The sequence below is a fragment of the Trichosurus vulpecula genome, chromosome 6 (genome assembly GCF_011100635.1).
Source record: "Trichosurus vulpecula isolate mTriVul1 chromosome 6, mTriVul1.pri, whole genome shotgun sequence".
Lineage (NCBI taxonomy): Eukaryota > Metazoa > Chordata > Mammalia > Diprotodontia > Phalangeridae > Trichosurus > Trichosurus vulpecula.
The window spans coordinates 258,314,455-258,338,993 of NC_050578.1; the positions used below are offsets into that span (position 1 = coordinate 258,314,455).

Genomic DNA, 24,539 nt, shown 5'->3' on the forward strand with positions numbered 1-24,539 from the left:
TAGAAGCTATTGTGTTAGCTGCATTGAGATCTGGAATCCACTGAAGACACAGTGGGTAGAGGGCAGGACCCCCAGCTAGCTCCCTGGTTGCCAGTTGGTCATGTTGCCTAGCAGAAGGGGTGTGGTCCCTTTTTCCTACGCTCAGCCCTGCTGTTGTTACTGAAGAGGCCCCTGCTTGCTCAGGCAACCAGAAAAACAACCAACCCCAGCAACAATTCCAGGCCTTGCATCTACTTCTGTCTGGATAGCTCATCTTTCTACTCAAGGGGAGGGGTTTCTTGGGCCTCCCGCATTCGGAGGGGCTGAGGCTGCTCAGAGGCAGTGAGGGAGAGGAGCCCAGCCCTCTTATTACCTGGATGCCAGAGTCCAAGTGGGCAGTAGGCAAATTTGCCAGGGCTCCCCATCTCCGTTCATAACAACGGCTATATTAACATTGCTTGATGCCTCTAGCGTCCGGGCTAGGCAAGGAAATGTCAACACGGTGACAAAGGCTGCCATTACCTCCTGGTTACAGCCAGGGCTGCCAAATAAAATATTGCAAAATTCTGGCCACAAAACAAACTCAGCCAAGAGCCTAGTTCCCCAAAAGGGGAGAGGAAAAACTGGTTCCCTCTCCTTCCTCGTGACTCCACCCAGGTGTAGACAGCGCAGCTGCTCACACGGGTGAGGTTTCCATTCCGTCCCTTCCCATAGAAGCCTTGAGAAATGAAATGGCTAATTATCGTGGTAAGAAGTACGTTCCTCGTGCCCCCCTTGCCCTCGATGGACCAACCCCACCAGATTTTGCCGAGGTGAGAGGGAGTTAGCACTAGCCTGTGACCCACCGTGTGACCTCAGCCAAGTCATTGCCCTTTCCCTTCACTGTAAAAAGGGGGCTACCGCTTTACCCCTTGTTTTATCCTCTTGGACGCCAGTTTCCTTATCCGAGAGGGCCTTTCCAGTTCTAAATGCTTTATCCTAAGGTGCTCTCAGCCTTAGCTTGAAGAGCACAGACATCATAACCTTTCGAGTTCTTTTCTCCCTCGGTGCCACCCTTTGCAATGTCATTGAAAAGAGGAGGGCGATAACATGACTCGTGGAAATAGGTTTTACGTGATTGCATATGTGTAACCTATGTCAGACTGCCTGCCATCTTGGGGACAGGGGAGGGGGTAGAAGGCAGGGAGAAAAAAATTGGATCCCAAAATCTTATACAAAATGAATGTTGAAAATTGTTTTCATGTATAATCAGCAAAAATAAAAGAGATGGGGCTGGATTAACTCACTCTTAAGGCTCCCACCCACATGTGGATTAAACCAAGGCAAGGGAGCACAAGGTGAGGGTGTAGCTGGTGGCCTGGATTCTGCCCCTTCCCACCCCAACCATCCCATCAGCTCTCATGTGCCCCCCTCACCTCCCCTTCCCTGAATGCCAGTCCAGAGAGTTTTCAATCTCCATTTTTATTGAAATACAAAAAGTGCAAATGGTGAAATACACAATTGGTGCAGAGGAAGTCAATAGGTGTGAATGTGAACTCATCTCACAGTTGAGCCCTCCCCCAGAGGCAGACACCAAAAAGCCTCTCCATACAAGGAAGGGAGCTGGGGGAGGGGCCATAGGCAAATGCAGTACACAAATGAGCACAGCAAGCGGGGAGGGGCAAATGGGGACAGGTGACAGCTTCTTACATTGTACCTGTAACCTCAAGAGGAAGGAGCCCAGTACAGTCAGTGCGCAGCCTCACTCCAGTGGGCAGGAAGGGCTGGCTTGATCAGGTCAGGAAAGAGAAGAAGAGGTCAGCAAAGGCCACGAGGATGCTGGGCTCCAAGCACATCTGCTCTTGCCCAGGGATGTGGGGACGGAAGTACAATGAGTGGGAGCTCCCCCAGGGCTGAGGGGGGGTGGGGAAAAACTAGGAAAGGGGCAGATAGGCTCTGGACACAAAACGGCGGGATGTGTCCTGAAATGGCAGCATAGAAGGTTCTCAACAACAGCCGGTGGGTGGTTCTAGGCTGCCAGGGTCTGTAGGGCTGCACAGAGTCTTCATGGACTCATCTGACAGGGACATACTAAGAGGAACCCCGTGGCCCGAAGGGGCCTGGGGACAGGCCAATCAAAGCCTCTTCCACCCTCGAATAACAGCTACAAGACACCCCTCCAAATCCAACCCTCCATAAGCACCTAGAACACAAGAGCAGCAGAGGGCTCTGGCCCTGGCACCCTGGCCCCAAGGGGATAACTTGGCAAAAAAAAAAAAAGTTAAGGCCCAAGGCAACTCACACCCTGGGTTTGACACAACAGAGTATGCACAAGGCCTGAGGTTCAGGAATCTTGTCTAAGGCTGGGAAGGAGTGGCTAGAGGCACCTAAGGAATGTGGCCAAACCTGTCACTGACCAAACCTCAGGGAGATGCTCTGTGACTCTGGAGTGGGGGAAGCCAGGACCATGAAGAGGCTTCCCTTCCTCCAACCCCATAAATCCTGTGTCCTCTGACCAGCCAGCGGACAACAGGAGTCTGGGAGGTGAGAAAGGGTGTGGAGCCAGGTGCTACCTAGCAGGGCCAGTGTCACTGACACTGGTGTCCACACCAAGAATGCCCAGGGCAGAGCCCCCAGAGCAGGGCATGGTCTTGGTCTGGCTTAGAACATTTTCTGGGAACAGGAGCACTCTGCTGGTCACACTAAGCACAAACTGTGGAGGCAACAAGTGGCCCAGAGCCCCAGCCCCAGGGCAGTCATCTACAGGTACCAAGGCAACAGGGGGAGCAGGGGGAAGCAGCCCGTCAGGGATGCCCCTTCTCCCATCTTTTAAAAGCAGGATTTCGGCATCAGGGAAACCTCCAACATCCTGGCATCTGAGAGGCAGTGTAGGAGTCTAAGGCTGCTGAGAGAAGGAATGTTGAAGAGAGAGGCCTCTGGAGCCCGAGTGGGGTGGGGGCCTGGGCTAGGCTGTGGGCACACAACAGAAGGGCTGGGAACTCTGGCCCCATCATGGAGGAGGGTTCTCCTTCCTGAGCACTGTCACCTCCCAGGACTCCGAGGCTTATTCCTGCATGAGGAATCCAGTGGGACAAGGCCAAGGGAGCGGACAGTGGCTGCCAGAGAAGAGGGAGAGGAGGGGGTGGGATGGAGATGAGGGGCACTCAGGGTCCCTCGGAGTTGGGGAACAGCTCTGCTTGGTGATCCAGCAGGAACTTGGTGAAGGTGTTGATGGGATTGATGGCTTTGAGGGTGATCGCAGCATCCTTAGCCCACAGCAAGTTGGGCCCGAAGACCACAGCCAGGTTGGTGTTGTTCATCTTGTTTTGGTCGCTATGGAAGGAGATCTGGGAAGGAGTCAGGAGAAGAGAGGCTGCAGCAGGAAAACGACAACCATCCCTTTACACCACAGCTCACTCTTGGTTGGGACAAGCAGCAGCTGCCCAGCAGCCCATCAACTCCCAAGAAAACACGCCCAGTACTCCTCCATAACTCTCTGGGAAGCCCTACACGGAGGGCGAAGGCAAGCCACTGACCTGGGCCAGGAAGGCTGTCAGGAAATGCAGCACCTTGTAGTTTTCCTCGGGCAGGGTCTGCAGGACTTGGAGGGTCACTGCCACTCTCTGGTCCTCTTCAATATCTGCAATAGACAGGGCCAGGGCACAGGGACAGGTCAGGGTTGAGCGATCCCAGTGGCACAACCAATGGGATGGGAAGATGGAGAGGGAGTCTGAGAGCATTTGAGAGAGGAGGAGGGCCAGCTGAGGGGGCCACTGTGCCAGGGAGCCTCTGCATCCTTCCTCTCCCCTGCTCTGGCCTGCCACAGAAGAAGGAATGAAGTGGATGAATGGTGGGAGAAAGCCAAGGTAAGGCACTCACTGAGGAAGCCCACGACGTGGGGGTAGAAGTCAAAAGTGAGCAACGGCTCAGGCAGCTCCCGGAGGAACGTCTTCAGGATGACCGCTGGGAGGTGCACATCGTCATACTGCTCAAAGTTCACTGGCAGCCCTAGGGTGACAGGAGGAGGGCATGAGCTTGGCCTCAGGCCCTGCCTGGCCACCCTGACCCTTCTGAATGAGGCACAAGGCCTCTTGGGAGGGGCTTCTCATCACCCTCAGGCCCAGGTACAGGGAGCCACACTAGCCCCCAGACCCTGAGGGATCTCACTGCTTCGTCCCCCTGGCTAGCGCTGATGACAAAGATGTCAGCTGGGGTTTTTAGAGCTCGTTACCAGTTCAAGCCACCTCCAAGTGGAAGGGGGGACCTCAGGACACCGTGGGTTGTCCATCCCCAGAGGTTTGCAGATGGAGCCCATAACTGGAAATACTAATAATGTAGGTGATCTATAGCAACCCCAGATTTGCAAAAGACTCATAAATGCAGCTCTATTAATGTCTTGGCTGACCCCAAGGGCACCAGTCTTTCTAGATGCCAAACTGACCATCTCTCTAAGCAGTCACCCCTGTCCATTACAAGTAAAGGAAAACCAGGATCCAAGAAGGGACCCTGATCATGGCACCTCCTCAGCACAGGGATATTCTAGGCTGGGACCCACCAGGGTCATGGGTTTGGGTGGGAAAGGCCAGTATCACTAACCAGACCACCAAAAGGAAAGGGCCCTGGCCACCTGCCTGTCCCCCTCACCTGGTGAGCAGGACCTGCTCTCTCAGCCTCCACACGTGGAGGCAGGGACGGACGAGGCCCAGGCCACACTCACCCATGTTGTACTTCTGCTGTACCTCCCTCACAACCTGAGTGTTGGCTGATCTCCGGAAAATCCCCTCTGTGGTAAGAGCTGGAGAGCAAGAAGAGGAGAGTGAGTCCCCAAGGACGCTAGGCCAGCTTCCTTCAGCACAGCTCAGCCTCCTGGAGACTCCTTGGGACACCCCAGATACCAAAGAAAACGAGGCCGGAAGGGAAGGGACTCGGCCCCATGGAAGGTTTACAAAGTGCTTTCCTCACAAGGGCTTCTAGGGATACAGAGCGCATGTGTGATTCTCCCCATTACACAGATAAAGAAGCTGGAGTGAGCTGCCCCCAGCCACACAGTAAAAATCAGAGCCAAGACTTGCACCCAGGCCTCCTGCCTCATGAGCCCAATGTCCTTCCCACGAAGCCATGCTGCAGAGACAGGACAGATAAAGCCTGAGGGACCTGTCTTGCTGGGGAAGGGCCCTCCACTCACCATGGGCTTGCAGGTAGGCGATGGTCTCTCTGAGGACAAGGGGAAGGTGTTCAGGCTCATTGCTCTTCTCCTGGAGGCTGCAGAGGGGGTGCGGGGGGCAGGGTGAGCTGAGCCAAGGTGCCCTTCCATCACAGCCCTCCAACACCCACAGCCCTGCATGGATACTCACTGCTGCAACGAGACCCCAAATTGCTGGTTGGGTAGTGGGGGCCGAGGGGGCATGGGCTTGGGAGCTGTGGCTGGGGTTTTCTGGGTGGATTTGAGGAAATCGTCATACCTGGGAAAGAGGGGTCAGGGTCAGGGTCAGGGCCACGGTAGGCCATGCCCACTCCCTCCCTCCCCTGCCTCCCCAGCCTGGGCATCTCACTTGAGCACTTGGCGAGGGATGCCCAACTGCTCCAGCTTCACGTGCTCGCTCAGCTCACTCAGGTAGTTCACATAGAAAATCTTCCTCCCAAACTTGAAGCTGCCAACCCAGGAGAAGACTGTGTCTCAGGGGGTGTGAAGCCTGAGATCTGCCCGAACAGCTCAGCTTCCCCACAGACCTGCCTCGGCAAGGACCCTTCCCCCCATCCTCACCTAATGAGAGGTTTAAAGAGGATCAGCAGCGTCTTGATGAACATGGTGGGGTGCACGATGTACAAGGCTTTAATGTTCTTTTTATACCTGGGAAAGGAAGACCAGGCAGAGGCTGACTCAGAGGGCCCAAGTGTGGCCTCTGCTCCCCAGCCACAGGGCTTCCTCAGCATTAAGGAGGGACAGCAACAAGCTGGAAAGCACCCAAGAGAAGGGCAACACCATAAGCAAATTGAAGCAACTTCTCTAAGAAGAGAAGACTTGGGGGCACAGGAGAGCCGTCTGGGGGCCCTGGAAGAGGCATCTGACTGGTCTGCTTGCCCGGGGCAGAAAGGAGAGCAGGGGGGCAGCTCCCAAGAGGCTGAGCTGGATCCCCAAACTCCCCCATACCGACTCACTTGCGGTCAAACTCCCGGTAAGCATCTCGGAGCCAGCTGAGGGAGGGCTTGTTCTCACTGGTTAGGCCATGGTGCAGGTACAACAGGGTGTAGTCACTCTCCACAAACTGATCCAAGGTATGCTTCAGGTACCTGCAGAGACACCCCCGCCCCTGTGGCTCAGGCCCCCCAGTCCTGCAGAGTTAGAGCCAGGACCTTCCAGTCACCCTGTCTGACCCCCTCATTTTATAGAGAAAGCGGCTAAGGTCTAGAGAGAGGAAGAGAGCTGTCCAAAGGCAGAGAGCTCAAAAGGGTCCAGGGGGAATTGGAACCTGGCTCCTGATTTTAAACCCAGGGCTCTTTTCACTATACCCACCAGGGGTGCTTCAGTGCACAGAGCCCTGGGTCAGGAAGACTTGAGTTCAAGTTCAGCCTCAGACTTACTAGCGGTGTGACTTGAAAAAGTCACTTCATTTGTCTGCCTCAGCTTCCTAACCTATAAAATGAGGGTCATAAAACTCCCAGAATTGTGAGGCTCAAACAGGTAATAAAGCCCTTAGCACAGAACCCGGCACATGGCAGGTACAATGTGAATGTTAGTTGTTATTAATCCTGATTGCCATGGTTTCCACGATGCCTCTTGAAGCCCACCTGACGTGCTCTCACAGAGCTGGGCGACCACAGAAGGAGAAACCGCCAGCTGTGATCACTGTCTGAGGAGTGGGCTTTGCTTTGTTGTGAGGAAAGATTCAATAAGAGGAAAGAGGAGCAGAGCTGAGGTTTAAAAAAAGTCAACAGTCAAACATAAAGGGAAAGGAGAGTGCCTGGCCATGCATGTTGTTTATGTCTGCCTAAGGGCTATAAAATGCCCAGTGTGAGTGAGAGAGAGAGAGAGAGAGAGAGAGAGAGAGTGCTCGCGAGTGTGTGTGTGTGTGTGTGTGTGTGTGTGTGTGTGTGTGTGCCCACGTGTGTGAAACACTGTTTACTGTCCCAGGAGCACGGACCCAATCTCAGAGGCCACCACCCTTCTTTTATGGATGAAGAGCCTGAGGCCACAGAGCCAAAGGGCTTGGGTGAGGCCAGAGCTGATAAGCAGCACCCGGGGTCCAGTGACTCCTAAGGCTGAACTGTCTCTACCAGCCTCCGATGACCCTTGAGTCTTCTGCCCTATCCTTTCCCACCATGGAGCCAACTCACGAAGGAAAGGGGGAAGGCCTATCTTGTCCCCACAGCACAGCAGAGGGACAGCCTGAGGCCAGCACGCTGAATGGCATCATGGGATCACAGTCCCCACCAAGCCAGTGGAATTCAGCCACGCCTTTAAATGCCTGATCATGGCACACCTACCCAGACCCACCTCAGGTGATGCAAATGTCTGTCGAGGCCCTGCCCTGCTCTGCACCTGCTCTGTGGAAGGGCAGAACATGTCAGGTGGGCAGGGAGTTAGGAAGATGATTTGCCCAAGGGCATAGTGATGGTAAATACAGTCCCTGAGCCTGGGAGGAGGATGGGAACTGCCAGGCTTGGGAGCAACCTGAGCTCAGCCTCAGCCCCAAGTCCACTCTCCCAGGAACCCCAGGAGACCAAAGACTCCCAGAGCTAGGCCAGAGAGCTCCAGGTGACAGCAGGAAGCAAGACTTCTGAAAGGGCAAGGAGGCTGGGAGCCAGAATGCTCCTCCCTTTCCCATCCCTTTACTTGACTTCTTCCGCCTTTGTGATGTACTCAAGAGGGAGGCCAGCAGACTAAGTCAGCTAACTCTTCTTCTCTAAGAATCAGAGTCTTTGGAAGCCAATGGAGAGAGCCTGGGCTCGAACGCTAAGCTAGAACCCTTGTGGCTGTCTGTCCCTCATCCCTGCCTCCATGAAGGAAGACTTCCTGAGGGTGGCCTTGGGCTTCCCCAGAGAGCAGTGCAAGCTCAGAGATGATCATCTGGAGACAGAAAAGTGCCAAAGCCAACCCTTGTGCTCCTCCTCTGGCCCCGGAGGTGAGATCTGGCAGGGCTTCTGGAGGTTCAGACAGTCATTGGGAAAATGGCCCCTCCAGACGCCCTCTAGCCATCTCCCCAGGAGACTTCTGTCCCAATCCCACCAGGGCCAACACGCTGTGAGCATGTACTCAGACTATGAAAATAAAATAGGGCCATCATAACTGTACCAATATGAAATTAAAGCAACCACATCAGAAGCACTAGAGAAGTGGAAGGTGCTAGTCAGAGTCTCTTAAAATTAAACAGCTATTTTCCAGGACAAGAAAAATTAATCCCAGCAAGCAATCCTGTAATTTCTGGCTCTCCCAGCAACTGGCCCACCTCTGGACAGCCAGGTGGCATAGTAGAGTCAGGAAGACCTGAGTTCCAATCCAGCCTTGGACACTTACTAGTTTGTGACTCCAGGCAAATCACTTAACCTTGGCCTACCTTAGTTTCCTCAACTGTAAAATGCTGATAAAAACAGCACCTATCTCCCAGGGTTGTGAAGATAAAATGAGGTGATAATTGTAAAGCACTCAGCACGTAGTAGGTGCTTAATAATGCTTATCCCCTTTCCCTTGTTCCCTCTTTGTTCCAGGACCCTTTCCCAGAGAAGGAGCTCAGAAAGGAATTTGTTGATCTGGAAAAAACTGGGAGACACTCCCACCGCCCCTCCCCTACTCACTCCAGGAGTTTGACATGGTCCAGCTGGTGGCTTGGAGGCATCCTACAGGCACTGAATACAATGATCTTCCGCCCATATTTGTCATCTCCTAGAGATGGAGAGAGAGACGAGTCAGAAAGCAGTCCCCTGGGCCTAGGCACTGAAAATGAGGTGTGAAGAAGGCAGCTCCCAGGGACTACAAAGCACAGCCACAAAGGACGGGGATTTTAAAAAAGAAAGTCACCGACATTGAATGATTCCATTCAAACAATCATAGTGCACGTTTACATGACACCCTCGATTACACAGCAGGCAGTGCGAAGATCATCACCCCCAAGTTACAAAAGGAAACTGAGTCTCAGAAAGGAGAACTGACTTGCCCAGGGCCATGCCATTAAGAATGATCGGAGAAAGCAGCTATGGTCGCCCACACTGTGGTCACTGCTCCTGAAAAGGCAAAGGCAGGATGACTTGAGGGTAGGTTCTAAGGGGCAGGAGGGCTAAGGCAACACGTGTGGCCCAACATGGCAAGCCCCCAGGAGGGGAGGACTGACTTAGCTAGGCCAAGGAAGGGTGAACCAAGCCAGGTCAGAAAAAACCAGAACAAGTGAAAGCTTCTGAGCTGAGGAATAGTGGGGTCAGACCCAGGAGTGGCCACTACACTTCCTGGTTAGGTGGGACGAAACCCATTCTCAAAGAAAAAAAAAGCAGAGACAGGAATCCGGCCCAGGTTGCCTAACAAGCCCAATATTCTTTCCACTACATCATGGTTCCTGCCGGACTATGGGCTATGTCTATCTAAGGAGTCATCATGAGAGCCTATACATAAATTCCTGAAATATTATTGCTGCTCAAAACATGTCTAGACTCCTATTTGGGAACTGCCCTCAGAATCAGTTTAGAAGTTTTGCAAGGAAATGTATGTCTCCTTTATAAGCATGGCTCACAGATCTAGAGCTGCAGGAGACCCCAGAGGCCATCTAGTCTAACCTGTTCATTTCACAGATGAAGAAACTGAAGCCTAAAGAGATGATTAAGCAACTTGCCCCAGGTCACAGAGCTAATAAGCAGTAGAGGACAGATCTGAACCTTTCTTCTGACTCCAGAGCCTGTTCCCACTGGACCACACTGTCTCCAGGTCATGTACCATATCTGAGCCAGAGGCATTTCTGAGAGAGAAAGAGAGAGAAGGAAGGAAGGAGGGAAGGAGGGAAGGAAGGAAGGAATCCAACCCCAAAGGATAAAGATGTGCTCAGCATAGGGCAAGTGCTCAAAAAAAAAGTATTTTTTACAAGAAAATATGTACATGCTACTGGTTGTCAAAGTGGCTTCCACATAAGAAAAGCAGATGGCATCTGAAGGGTGCTCCTTTGAAGGACAATGTTTTGATGTTGAAAGTCACTCACAGTCACAGCTGGAATCATCCTGAAGGGAGGTCCTGCTGCGGGGCCTTGGAACCTCTCAGGATATATGATGGCAGATGCCCTTCGATGGTGAGAAAGGGCTCCATGGAGTCCTCATGCCACACAGCCAACAGCCGTAGTGGCTCTCCACCAGGGAGAAACACCTGTCCACTGCCCTTCTCATGCTGCCCTCATTCGTGTTCCTTCAGGACAAGCTAGAATGAGGATACCTGTCTACCTCAGTCTACCTCATGCCCATCCCAAAGCAGCCACCAGCCCCAGCCTTCTGATGCCAGCTGGAGGAAAGGAAATCAAGGACTTAGGAGCCAAATCTGGGTCCAGTATCCAAAGATTATTTTAACAAAGGTCTCTTCAAAGGAAGATATTTTCACCCAGATGCAAATAGTTGCTACAGGCAGACCTCCTAGGCAAGGACAAAAGACACTAGTGTCATCTTCATGAGCATAGTCATCCTTATCTGAGGATGATTGGTACTGGAAAATGGCCAACATTTAGAGTAAAGAGTGGGAAAAGGTTTGATTGGGGTTTTATCTTGGAAAATGGAAAATAAACATACCCCTTTGGTTTTGTATTTAATCAAATTTAGGTTACATTTGCAAATATACACAAATTCTTAGGACAAAGAGGGAATCCCATGTGGGGGGAGGGGCATGACAGAGTGATACAACGGCTTCCTTTTCCCGTTCGCCTTTTTAGCACCCAATCACAGAAGTCACTGTTGCAGACTATTCCAGGTGCCACCAATTTTCCCAAGACCCTCTTACTCCTTTGATATTTAAATTTTTCTTTTAAACCCAGAGAGTGAATGGTGAAGACTGACAAAGGCAGGGACAGACTAGTGTGAAGCTCTAACAGGCCCTTGAGTGGGGCCTCATTTCCCAAGTGATGGATGTATTTGTGAGTATTTTCATGGTGTGATGACTTTTGTTGCCTTTTTCAACCCTCTAGGGAGGCAAAGAGAGACAGACTTCAAGTGGGCCAAAATGGGGTTTCAGCCTCTGTTCTTACATAAGGACCACCTGAGTCGAGACAAGTCACTGAGGCCCACCAGTTACTGTTCTGCGTTGGTGAAGGGGGCTCCCCCCTGTACTCCATACTGTACACCAACTGTACACTGCCTCGCCTGCCCATGTCTGCTCCGTCTACCTCGTAAGATGTGGCCCCAAGCTTCCTCACCCATCCTGCTTCCCCATGCCAGGACCCTCTTCCTGAACCTTCCTTTACATGGCTGGGCAGCAAGCAGTAACTCCAAGGCTCGGTAGGACCTCTGTTCTTCCAAGCTGAGGAGTGCAAATGAGAGTGATAACAATCCTAAACTGACCCTTGCACCTAGGAGAGGGTGTGACTGTGTTGATTTTTTCAGCAGGCCTGGGGTCTTACAAGCAGTGGGAAGGAGGCAGAGAAGAAGTGTTTGTGAGAAAGGCCTTTGTGCCCCTGATTTAACTCCTTTAATTCCTAATAACAAGTCTAAGGGAGCTCTCTTCTACTGCCACCACTTTTAGCAGTTCCCTGAATCAGAATCAAAAGATCCTGTCCACTGAGCTAAGAGTCCCTTCTTCCCCCTGCACTGGCTCTGGCTCTCCCCACAAGAACTCCTCCCCAGGCTGTCCTTGACTTTCCCCTCCCACCTCTGCACCACAACCAGTCTGAGAGAGGCCCCTGGATACACTGTAGAATAATGAAACAGAGTTGGAGACACAGGAGCCCAAGGGTGACAGTTCCGGCTGTGAAAGATCCTATTCTTCATGTAAATGGGCAGGGAAACACTGAACCTATTGGGCCTGTCCATCTTTACCTCCCTTTCAACTCTAAGCTCCCAGAAGGAAGAGGCTGGAATGTGGATATACTTTTGAGGGAAAAAAAGAGCTCTAACCCAACAGCAGGTGCCCCAGCCCAGCTACCCTGTGTCTCTACCCAGAAGGAGCCAAGACGAACAGAAAAACAAAGCATAAGAGCCCTAAGCTTCTCTGCCAATGTGGGGCAAACCTAAGCCAGGGGCAGGGTGGTTAACATGTACAGCCGGGATGTAGGGGGCTACAGAATCGTCTGGAAAAGAGGAAGGCACTGGGTTTCACAGTGAAAAGAGACAGGGGATGAGAGTGTCTTCTCACTCTCCCCAGAAGAGACCCCTTCCTGGGCCACTCTTTGGCAGATTAGGCCAATGCTAGAACAGACCCGGGAGATTCCCCCACGGGCAGCCAACACCTGCTGGCTTCCAAGGAGAACGTCCCTGCTCTGAATTTGAGGGGTGAGGAGCAGGTGAAAGGACTCCCCTGGGGATGGCCACTGTTTGCAGAAACCACTTGGGTTATGTGCCCAGCAAGGCCTCTGGTGCATCCCCAGATACCAATTAGCAACTCTCCCTGGGAGGGTCTAGACTGGAAAGTTAATCAGCAACTAACCGGCTCTGGCTGCTGGGTGGGAATGGCCACACCCAGGACCCCTGCAGCTGACAAGGAGGAAGGCCCAATGGGGAGCTGGAGGAGAAGCTTTGGTATGGCCTCCACAGCTCAGGGAAGGTGCAGGTGTAGATAAAGGCTTCACACCCTCCTCACTGCCCATCCTTCAGTCCACTATGGACAGACTCAATCTTCTGTTCCAAATGGCCAGGGGGTCCCCAAGTTCTTCTGGCTCTTATGGCACTAATCATATCAGTGATATCTACACTCCAGGGATGCGCCACCTAAGGATGTTCCAACCCTGATCTGTCTCAGCTTCTGGATTTCCTGGCACAGACACCTTGCAACTCCTGGTGGGGTGAGGACAGAAGGGGAACAGAGACCTCTCTTCTCTGAGATCCATTTCCCTTTGGTTTCTGGTCTTCGTCTCTTCCTGGATTAAGTCATTGTCTGTACCTCTTTCCAATGCCATCATCAGCCACCAGGAGAGGGGCTGCAATGCCGCCAGCCCCACGCAGCCCCCACCAGAGAGCCCCTCCTAATCAACACCACCAGCGGCTGGGAGCCCCAAAGGCCAGAGCAGAGCCCAGGGACCCCACCTACCTGGCTGGCCCCCTTCAGGCTCACCACACCCTAGGGAAACAAAAAAATGTTGCTGCTCTACTTCTCCACGATCCCTTGGGTGGAGGCAGGGAAGAGAGCCACCATGCCCTGGGTACAAGATCCCTTTCAGCCCCCGCTATGCCTAGCAGCTTGAGGCCATGGCATCCCACAGGATGATCTCATAAGGAGGATTCTCTCTCACTACATCAAACACAGACCATCTGACGGAGCTGTCTGGAGGATGCAGACAGGTTCCAGAACCTCCACAAGGCTGCCATATCTCCAGGCTGAGACCAGATTGATGGTGCACTCCAGTCCTTCCCACCAAGACTGTGAAGCCCAGGAGTGAGAATACCTGAGCTGATATATGCAACCCAGACCAAGGCACAAGAGGAATCCACAGAATTTTAATGAAGAGGTGCTGGAGTCGGAGGCGGGGGCAACCTCTTCAACTTTCCTCCCACCCCTCTTGGAGACCGAGCTCCACTGTCTCCCTCTCCAGGTTTAAACATGAGTCTGGGAGAAATGAGGCCCTGCTCTGTTCCTTTAGGGGCCCTGCTGACCCCCAAGGCTCATCATGCTGCCCAGACTCATTCAGCATCACTCCCTCCTCAAGGGGCTGGACTTAGCACAGTCTCTCTTGCCCAAAAAGCTGCTCCTGATTGATGTGACAGCCTCCCTCCCAAACAGCTCCCCAGCTTTTCCCGTCAGTGGCAGGTGGCTCTGGATTTCTCCTTCCCATATTCTCTCTCTTCTTTGAGCAATGACATCCCCAGGGAAGGGGCCCTCTTTGTGACTCCCCCAGCATTTAGCACAGAGCCATGCAAACATTACCAGTGTTTGATAAGTATCTGTTAATGACTATGTGACAAAGTTCTCCCAAGAGAAGGGGCAAAGGAGTGATCCTCATCATTATCTTACCAGACACTACAACAGTCAAGAGAAGACCTGAGTCTCGGGGTTCTGGACCATGAGCCCACCTGGAACCTGGACCAAGCAAGGCTGTTAAAACTGCCCAGAAATTAGACAGGTGGCATAGAGTTGGCAATATGGCTCAGTGGGAAGGACCCTCATGGACCAGGAGGCCTGGTCCCAATCCGGACTCTGCCCTGGACAATAACCAAGCTCCTTTGGATTTCTCCTTCCTCTTCTGTTAAATTAAGGGGTTGGACCAGGGGTGGGGAACCTGTGCCCTCAAGGCCACATGTGGCTCTCTATGGCTCTCTACATCCTCAAGTGTGGCCCTTTAACTGAATCCAAACTTCACATAACAAATCCCCTTAATAAAATGATTTGTTCTATAACACTTGGACTCAGTCAAAAGGCCATACCCGTGGACCTAGAAGGCCACCTGTGGCCTCGAGGCTGCAGGTTCCCCACCCCATTGGACCAAGTGAGCCTTAAGGTTCCTTCCAGCTACAAGATCTGTAACCTCGTGAGCAACGGCTGAATAGGAGGTAGGCCTCTTGGACCCTCCAAGCCAGTCAGAGAGGGGACTACCATCATGTTCTCCAGAATGAAAAGGTCGAAAAGCTGCCCCTCTGGAGAACAAGATCTCCTTTTCTTGTATCCCACTGAGGGGCTGGCCAATGCCTGCAGACCCAGCCTGACATGGGTAATGCTCACCTGCCACTTCCACGATCTGGTGTCGGGCTATGTCATAGTAAGGGTCATCCCATTTCAGGTGTGTGACAGGATCCGGGGAACTGCTCTTAGAATCATCTGAAAAGCAGGCAGACACACTGCATGGTTAGGAGACAATTGGGGAAAAGGCATCTCTGTGCGCCACCCCTACTCCTGAACATGGACTTCTCCTAGGGCCCCAGGGTCTCCTCCTCTGCTTTCCCATCTTGGGCTCCCTCCCTTTCCCCACTCTCCCACTCCTCCTGTGGCCCAGGGTCTGCAAGTACCTACCAGATTTAGGGAAGTCAGGCATTTCATCAGAGGGCCAGTTTTTATCGTCAATGGAAGCCAGCTTCAGCTGGTTCAGGGCCTGGTTGGTGTTGTCAAAGGTTAAGTCATCCTGCAGATCGGAGAGAGGATCCATGGCCATGCTGCTGCTTGGTCTCGCCCTGCAGAGCCTGGAAGAGACACTGAGGGGTCACAGGGCAGGTCAGTATGCAGACTCTCCCTTCCACAGCAAGCTTATCTCTGGTCCCCTGATGTGTTGCGAGTTGCCTGAAGTTCTGGGTCTCCTTGCCTCCCACAGACTGGGGATCTGGCCAGAGACAGCAGCTGGGATGCAGGACAGCTCAGCGCCTCCCTTTGAATCTCCCAGCTGGGTGGGGGAAGGTCTGTGCCAGGCTCTGCACTGCCCACCTCCCAGCTGCCCAGGCTACAGCCTCATCATCGTGGTCTCCAGCTACAAAAGGGGTAAGATGGTCCCTTCCCAGATGACTCTGTTGGGAGGTCCCTTTCCACAAAGACTGTGCAGCCAGCTAGGAGAGCGAGGTTCACTTCAGGCCTGGGCCCTTAAGGGAAGGGAATGTTAAAAAGCAGAGACTGATTGGTGGGCCAGCACCGGCCACTTCAGGCCAGGGAGCTGCTGCTGGCCTGGTCTTACTCCTCCATCCCTCCCTGAGACTCCAGGCCCACCTTGGCCTCTGGCTCAGTCATTCACTCAAGGAACAAGCAGTTCAAAGGCTTGCTATGTCTCAGGCCTTGTGCTAATAGTAATAGGAAAGAGAAACAAAAGGGCACCCAGTCCCCTTTAGCCTGCTGGGGGCAAAGACAAAATGCATGCCAAGTAAATACAAAGTAGTCTGGGAGCAGATAAAGGAGGGAGCTAACCACTGAGAAAACAAGGAAAGGCCTCCTAGAAAAAGAGGGAGCCCTGGAACTGAGCCAGGAGGTGGAGATAAGCAGGACCCAGGTGAGGAACAGCCAGGGGCCATGGGCAGGAAGTAAGGTGTGGGAAAGGGAGTAATACAGGATAAACTTGGAAGAGAAGCAGGAGCATAGTAGGCTTTCAGAGCAGAATGGTTTGCATTTTTTCCTAAAGGCCAGGGAGCCAATGGAACTTAAAAAGGGCAGCACCCTGGTCAACTAGCATGGCAATGGACACAATTAGAGTATACTAAACGTTTTTTGACTGACTGGTGGTCAAAGCTGTGCTTTAGAAACACCAATTTGGTAGCCATGTGGCAGAAAGACTTGAGACAGGGAAGCCCAATTGGGCAGCCACAGCAACAGTCCAGGTGAAGGGTGATTAGGACCTAACTAGGGGGCTGGTCACATGGCCCGAAAGACGTGGATGGACCTATTCCGCCTTCACAAAAGGAGCAAGAGGGAAGAGTCAAAGATTCTGACGGATGCTCAAAGCCTACAAGGATGGTGGTGTCCTCACCAGAAACAGGGAAGTCAAAAGGAGTGGTGGCGTAGAAGAGAGGTCAGGAGATTATTTTGGAGCCTGCTAAGTTCAGAAGAAAGAATGCAGGGCCCCAGATAGGATCCAGTGATTGAAACCATGTCAGGAGTGGGCCAGGGCTAGAGGCAGGGCAGCTAAGTCCCCAGAGCTGCCCAAGCCCAGCTCTGCCCCTCCAGGACTAGACACAGTTGGATGAGCAGGCTGGAGTGGAGGTGGGGAAAAAAGAAAGAAGAAGCATTCGTAGCCCTAGGACTTGGGAGAGGAAGATGGAAAAATATTCCCAGGATTAGAGAGCTAGGGAAGAGCTGGGCCCAGAATTGGGATTCTTTTGGACTCCCTGGGGCTTGGATTCCGGTCATAGAAAACAGGGCGTGGTTGTATGTGGTTAGGAGGTGGGTTCTTGGGCCTCCCTACGTCCCCACAAAATCCCAGATCAATCTGCTCCCCGCTAGAGGTCCCAGGAGCAGCCTGCTCAGAGCCCAGACACATTCCAAGAGCTTAAACAAGACATATATGGTCAGAAGATCGCTTGGAAAGATAAGGAAGTCATTGACAAGTCTCTGATGGGGTGGCAGTGAGGAGGAGTGGGGCAGAACCTGCAAGGCCAGGGCTCAGACCCAGAACTCCTCTGGGCCATGAGGTAATGTGACAGCTACGCACTGGCAGGCCCAGCTAAGGACTTGGGATGGCAAGCTGCCTCCCTGCACCTAGCAACCACCACCCTGTAACCAAGGCAACCACACTGACTCAATGTTTAAAAGCTCTTCTGAGCTCCAGATCAATTTCCTGGGGAGCTCAGAAGTCAGATCCGGGTAGCTCTTCAACCAAAGAAGAAATGCTCCTGCTTGCCCCCAAAACACTGCTGCTACCCCTAGCCTTTCCCACCAACGCGAAATACAATTTTCTTCCCCAAAAGCATGGTCCTTATAAGGAAAATATCATTTTCCTTCTTAGTAACCTATTCTCTCCTCTTCTACTCCCAATCCCCACCCAAAGATCACTGCCTTACAACTAGTGACCTCCCAGGGTGGCTATGAAGAAAGTGTTTGGCAAACCTTAAGTCACTGTGTGAATATGAATTGTTTTTTTTTAAAGGAGACTATATTTTACAAATCATAAATCAGGACAGTCATTCAGCTTTACTTTCTTGTCCTGTAGTAGGAAGATTAATACTAGCCGACCTGGCACATGCTCCAGGGCTACCTCAAGGCCAGATGCTGCCCTGCCTGATAGGCCATCTAACATACGTCACTCCCAGAACATCTTGGGACGATGGGATCTTTCCTTTTTGTGTAGTTTGTATGACTTTTTTACTAAGCTCACTGACTTGATTCATCCAGTTACTATTTGCTAAAATGTTACAGGGAAAGTCAATACACAGAACATAGCCCTCAAGTCAGGGTTCGACTCCCAGCAGGCCCTGCCTGGTGGGACACAGGCACCAGGAAAACAGTGGAGAGAGCCTGCATTTGGTCTCTGAAGTCCTGGGCTTGAAGCTTGGCTTGGTTCCACTTAGTAGTGGTGTAACCAGCAAGTCATCCCTTGGCTGAATCTCAGTTTCTTTATAGGTGATAAAATTCCCCAAAATTCTAATGACTCAAAACTGGAAAGGACTGCCCCCAAAAAACTGGGGACTGCCTCTCTCCCAAGGTTTTCAAGGGTGGGCTAGAGAGACAAGACCTTTCATGGGGGAAAAGATCACGATGTCTCTGGGGAAAGCAGGCTTTGAGCCAGATGACTGCATATGATTCCTAGCTCAGCCTCGTGAGACCTGCGTGATCTTGGGCCAGTCACTTAACCTCCATGGGCCTCAGTTTCCTCACCTGTAAATGTCAGAGTTGGACTAGAAGGCCTATGAAAGCCCTTGTAGCTGTATGACCCTATGACTGTTTGACACTCTAGGATGCTTCTGGGATTTATGAGGACACCAATCTCAATGTTTGCAATTGGGACCCCTTGGAAAATCCAGGATGTCTCACCCCACAGTGTGACTCCCCTACTTTCCAAAATACTGCCACAGAATCAAAAAGTGTCAGGAGGGCCATGAAGTCATTCGGCCCAAGCCCACCTGATTTCATACCGAATCAGAGGATCTCCAAGCTGGGAGGGGCCCAAACCACGCCTGTTTAGGAATCTTCCCTATAGCCCAGAGAGCAGAGATGTACAGCTAGAAGGACCTTCGAAGTCTTTGGGGCCAAAGTCCTCATTTTAGAGATGAGGAAACTGAGGCTCAGTAGGGAAGGGACTTGCCTGAGGTCCCAGGTATCTGAAGTGGCAGAGCTGGGAATCAGACCCAAGTCTCCGCAACTTCAGGGGTCAGCAGTCCAGCCTTCACTAAGAGGCCTCTAAAGGGCAGTCTATTGGCTCTTTGGACTACTCGGATTCTTAGGAACCAGAGGGGACAGAGGCTCAGGGGGACACTTGTTGTTTTTCAGGAAGGTGATGTCATGACTTGCATGTGAATTGGATTTAAGTGAGGCTGGGCTGTGCCAAGTCACCAGACTCACTTTCTCCTCCAGAGTATCTGGGCCCAGTGGTCAGATATGGATCAGGATACTAAAGATGGCCCAGGATGCAGTGGGGGACCTTGGCCTTTTTTTTCCATCTGGAGAGAGTGACTTGCTGGTCCCACCCCTAGTAAGCGGAGCCGAGCCAAGATTCAAACCTGGGACTTTGGACTCCATACCACAACACCACACCGCTTTCCTCGTGCCCACTCCGTGCCATGCAGGCCCTACCTTGGAGGAATCCCACCACTCACACTGTTGTGTCCCAGGGACACAAGGAGGAAGAAGCACTGGAGAGGGCAGCTGCTGGAGGAGACCCATGCTTTGCTGACTCCACCCTGGGGCCTCTCTCTGGCTTCAGTTTTCCCATGTTTGAAATCAAGAGCTCTATGAGCTCTAAAAAATCTCTCCAGCACCAAACTAAAGGAGAGAGCAGCTTGGAGCTCAAGTATGTACAAGGGAAGAAGGAGGCCAACATTTGAAAAAGGGCTGAACTTGAAATTTCACCACCTTTCTGCAACTCCACAGCTTTCACTTCCTGACTGCATTCGCCCTTCCTGGATGATCCCTATGAGCGCCTCTGAAGCTATAGCCAGCAAACTCACCCCAATCACAGAAAGCTGTCCCCAAGCTCTCCCAGGACAGAGGGTGAGGAGAGGCTGCATCCTATTGGCCCAGGGAATTTCCAGCCTAAGCTGCTTCACAGACCCTGATTTGGAAGGGTTCTTTCCTGCCTGACTCCCTTTCCACTAAAAGATTCAGCTTCTTCCTCTGGAGAAAAAACCACCAATGCACCTCGCTGGAGTAAAAGAAAAGGTCAGAGATATTGGGACTGTTGTGTGGTGCCACTCCAAAGTGTGCATGGGGGTACCTGGCATTAATCTAAGCCTTTACCCACCAAGGAATGCTTAACAGCTCAACTCCATGAGTCAAGTCAAGGGCCCAGACATAGGCTTAAATGAGGTGGATTACCCTGACCCTGAACAGGGTAAGGAAGGAGGCTATGCCAGCCCTATGGCTTTCGGGGAGCTTAGCTAGTGACTGTCCCCTACCAGGTCATTCCCACCTATAACTGAAATTGTTACCTCTCTTTACTGCTACAAGATAAACAGGGTGGTGCTACTTTGAACTTCAATGTCTCTCATCTCTCTGGGTCAGAATTAAACCACACTGGTGCCCCTGGGTAACTTCCTTTTGACATTACATGCCCCATACCAGGGAAGTCTCCTTTATCTATCATCTAAGATTATGACAGCAAACCCACCTGGGACAATCTACAAAAACCCTGGCCTGGCAGGGCCTATTTCTCCAGGGAGAAAATAGGGAAGAGAAGGGCTGGAGATAGGTATATGGGGTACAGACCCAGAAGGAAACCTGACAAAGACTGGATCCTACTGGGGTAACAGGTTCCCCCACCCACAGAGACCTAGTCCAGCCCCTACCAACCTCCCTCAACCAAGGCCCTCTCCAACAGCCTTTGAACCCAAAAGATGAACACCTGCCCCAGACCCCGCCCCACACCACCTCACCCCACCCCACTTTTGACCAGCTTCTCTAATAAACAGCACTGGATTTGAAGTCAGGGGACCTAGGTATGAATCCTGGTTTTGCTGCTTAGAAGCTGGGAGTCCCACACTTTGAGCCTACTTCATTTGGGGGGTTCTCATCTATAAGATGAGAGAGCTGGAATACATCACCCCTAAGGTTCTTTCCACCTCTAGATGCTAGACTTGGAGCCTGGTTACCTGGATTTGACTCTCAGCTCTGATAATTAGTAGCCAAGTGACATGGGGGAAAGTCATTTCATTAAACTATAAATTAAACAAACATGAAAGAATGCCTACTCTGCTCTTCAGATGCTATTCCGTCCCAGTGCCAAATGAGGATCGGTGCAAACACTTGCCAAAACTGGGACGCGTGTGTGGCACCTACTATGTGCAAAGGGCTATGATGGGGAAGACAACAAGCATCACTGTATTTACAGCTGTGCCCAAGCCATGCCCTCCCAGAGGATTTAAAGCCCCCGAGGGCCGGGATTATGTCACTTTTCACATTTGTATTCCCCGAATCTACTTAACAAACGCTCTTGGAGAGCTGGAATCAACATCAAAGCCCAACTCCCTGGAGTTGTGGATCAGATAACAAAAATAACACGGGACTGGTCTAAAATACTGTACATAGTTCATCTCATCTGCACCATGCCCCGCACACAGTAGGACCACAGATCTACAGCCGGAAGAAACCTCAGAGGCCAGCCAATCCGACATCGTCGTCTTACTTACAGAGGAGAAACTGAGACCCAGAGCAGCCTAATAACGCTTATTGATTGACTGAGGTTTGAGAAAATCGTTCTGTCGGGGAGGTGCTACTATATACCCCGCCCCCAACTCCTCGTTTTACATTAGAGGAAGCTGAAGCCCGAGAGCAGCTTAATAAATGCTTATTGATTGAAGGAGGTTTATGATAATCATTCTGTCGGAGAGGTGCTATTATATACCCCTTCCCCAACGCGCTCGTTTTACACATGAGGAAACTGAGTCTCAGAAAGGGGCTCCCCTTCTGGGGAGTGGAGGGAGGGATTTTACAGATGAGGAAACTGAGGCACTGAGGGATTAACTGCGAGAGCCCAAGGCTGAGGACTCCTCCGGACCCCAGCTCCCGCGGGCACCCCACCGCTTCGTACAGAAGAGGAAACTGAGGCCCAGAGAGGGGGAGGGGCTATTCGTCCACGCCCCCGAGCTTCAGTTTCTCCAGCCGCGTAGGAGGCTGGAACCGCCGGGTCCGGGCCCACCTCTCGGCTTAGGGTCGGGGTCCCGATTCCCTCCCCTCCCCCGCGCGGCCCCGGCTCCGCTCACCGTCGCTGCTGATTCTGCAGATGCTGCGGATGCTGCCTCTGCCGCCGCCGCCTCCTCCTGTCAAAGCTCCGCCAACATCCGGCTCCGGAGCCGACGCTCGGGGGGGAGGGAGCTCGGCTGGGAGGACCGCCGCCCCCCCTCGCAGGCACACTCACAGACCCACACCCACACCGGAGCCACCGCCCCGCCACTTCCGCCCCTCCTCGCACCCACTTCCGGCCCGCTGCCACGAACAAACATGGCCGCCCCGGGGCCCTGCGCGGCCGCTTCCGTCTCGTGTCCGCCGCGGTCCGTTAACGTTACCATTACCTTCCGGTTCCTTCCTGAGGGAGGGAGGAGGACAGATAGGGTTGGCCCTCACTGGCAGGCCCGCCGAGGCCTACGCTCAGTGCGCTTGCGTGAAAAGGTGAACCAGGAAACAGGAGTCCTAAGGGATTCGATAAGTTTAACTGTTTCCATTCCGACGTGGAAAATTGATACTTGTAACTCCCAAGAACTTTCTCATTATTAGGGCACTTGGAAGGAGTATATAGGGTGTGAGCTGAATGTGATGGGATGATTATCTAAAAAAAATAAAATTAAGGGTGTAAGAAATGGGAGGAGGAGTTTTGTTTCCACAGAACTGAAGGTGTGCTTCCCCGCCCTCCCCCACCCCAGCTTTAGCAGAGACCAGGCCTCAAGGTCGGTCAGGTGAGAGGTCAGAGGCTTGTACGCATGTGCATACTTTTTGAGAAGGCAGTCTGGGGAATTAGAGAGGCCAAACCCACTTGAACCTGTTCAAGCTTATCTAGGGTCTGGTCTTGGTCAAGAATCCAGGCCTACTGATTTGCATCATTTGCATATGTTAAAGAGGGAAAGTAGGGGAAGTAAAAGAATATAGTTTAATCCTAAACTAGGACAAGGAAAATCTAATTAGCTTCACTTTTGCTTCTGTATCCTTATTATCCTATTTATATAAACTGTATAACCTAGGGAAACTATGTAAAAAACAAAGACTGTAAACTAACCATGACTCTAGCAGGAGTAGAGGGAATGGTTACCCCTGCTCCTGCAGCTGTATCAGCGTGAGTGTTCCCATGAGCACTACACCTGCTCTCCTTGGGAGCTTAATAAAATGCCTTCGTCTGCCCACTCCAGTCCTGATTTTTTTGGGTGTGAATGGGCAAATCACATGGATTTTCCTAAGGTCAAGTGAAAGGAAGCAACAGGCAGCGGGAGCTCACCGGGCTTATTCCTGGATCTTGTCTTGGGGTGTCCTGTGATCCCCACTGCGGTGTTAAGAGGCTACCACTCTGGATTCCCTTGGGGAACCCTGCGGTCTGCATGGCCTTCTCAAGGGGACATCACATGGAACTTCTGACCCTGTCTCGGGAGCCTTGTGATCTTACTGCCATCCTAGGGGGCCATCACTTGGGTCTTCCTTAGGGTCTGACCCCTAGGAGGCCCTGTGATCCCCACAGCTTAAGGGATGGCTACCACTTGGCCTTCCTCTGGGAGTCCTGTGGGCTGTACAGCCTTCCCTAGGGATTATCACAGGGTTCTTCCTCAGGACTTTGGCCCTGCCTAGGAAGTCCAGTGATCGCTAAAACCAAGGGGAAAGTAGAACGCGAAGGGGATATGATCGAGGAGGTGGGGCTGATAGAAGGGAGGGCGGATTGGGGGAGGTAAAAGTCAGAAGCTGAACACTTGAGAATGGACAGGGTGAAAGAGAGAGAGTAGGATAAACGGAAAATAGGATGGAGAGAAACGCACAGTAATTATAACTGTGAAAAAAAATTACAGCAAGTCTCTGATAAAGATCGTATTTCTTAAATATGTAGAGAACCGAATCAAATTTATAGAAATAAAAGCGATTCCTCAATTGACAAAAGGTCAAAGGATATGAACAGGCAGTTTTCAGACAAAATAATCAAAGCTGTAGTGATATGGAAAAATGCTCTAAATCACTATTGATTAGAGAAATGCAACTTCAAGCAACTCTGAGCTACCACCCCATACCTACCAGATTGGCTAATTATGACAGAAAAGGAAAATGAAAAATGTTGGAGGGGTTGTGGGAAAATTGAGACACTAATGTATCGTGGGTTAAGTTGTATATCGATTCAAACATTCTGTAAAGGAATTTGGAACTATGCCCTAAGGCCTATAAAATTGTGCATACTCTGACCAAGCAATACCATTCCTAGGTCTGTATCCCAAAGAGATTTTTTAAAAAAGGAAAAGGACCTATATGTACAAAAATATTTATAGCAGCTCTTTTAGTGGTGGCAAAATTGGAAATTGATGGAATGTCCATCAATTAGGGAATAACTTAACAAGTTGTTGTATGATTATGATGGAATATTATTGTGCTATGAGAAATGAGGAGTAGGATGCTCTCAGAAAAAACCTGAAAAGACTAACATGAACTGATGCAAAGTGAAATGAGAAGAACCGGGACATTGTATACAGTAAGAGCAATATTGTACGATGATCGACTGTGAATGATTTGGTTATTCTTGGCAATACAGTGATCCAAGACAATTCTGAAGGACTTATGATGAAAAATGCTTTCCCTCTCAAGAGAAAGAACTGATGGAGTATGAATGCAGATCAAAGCATACTTTTTTCTGCTTTATTTTTCTTGCGTTTTTTGTCTACTTTCTTTCATAATA

At 51.5% G+C, this 24,539-nt stretch overlaps 1 protein-coding gene across 2 annotated transcripts; it reads right to left on the reverse strand.

Annotated features, from left to right (window-relative positions):
- Nucleotides 1–1,424: 1,424 nt before the first annotated feature.
- On the reverse strand, nucleotides 1,425–22,227 carry ARHGAP1 (Rho GTPase activating protein 1). 2 transcript variants are annotated; one of them, XM_036763373.1, is made up of 13 exons: nucleotides 21,886–22,227; nucleotides 15,071–15,237; nucleotides 14,783–14,878; nucleotides 8,752–8,839; nucleotides 6,118–6,249; nucleotides 5,723–5,809; nucleotides 5,511–5,609; nucleotides 5,313–5,420; nucleotides 5,144–5,220; nucleotides 4,676–4,753; nucleotides 3,838–3,966; nucleotides 3,495–3,598; nucleotides 1,425–3,305 (listed from the first exon to the last, which is right to left on the reverse strand). In XM_036763373.1, exons 2-13 carry the CDS (start codon nucleotides 15,207–15,209, stop codon nucleotides 3,123–3,125), a joined length of 1,320 nt encoding a protein of 439 aa, XP_036619268.1. In that variant the 5' UTR covers nucleotides 15,210–15,237; nucleotides 21,886–22,227; the 3' UTR covers nucleotides 1,425–3,122. The 2 variants fall into 2 exon arrangements, with proteins under 2 accessions (XP_036619268.1, XP_036619269.1); XM_036763374.1 differs by having other exon boundaries at nucleotides 15,071–15,249; nucleotides 21,886–22,056.
- Between the last annotated feature and the right edge of the window lie 2,312 nt (nucleotides 22,228–24,539).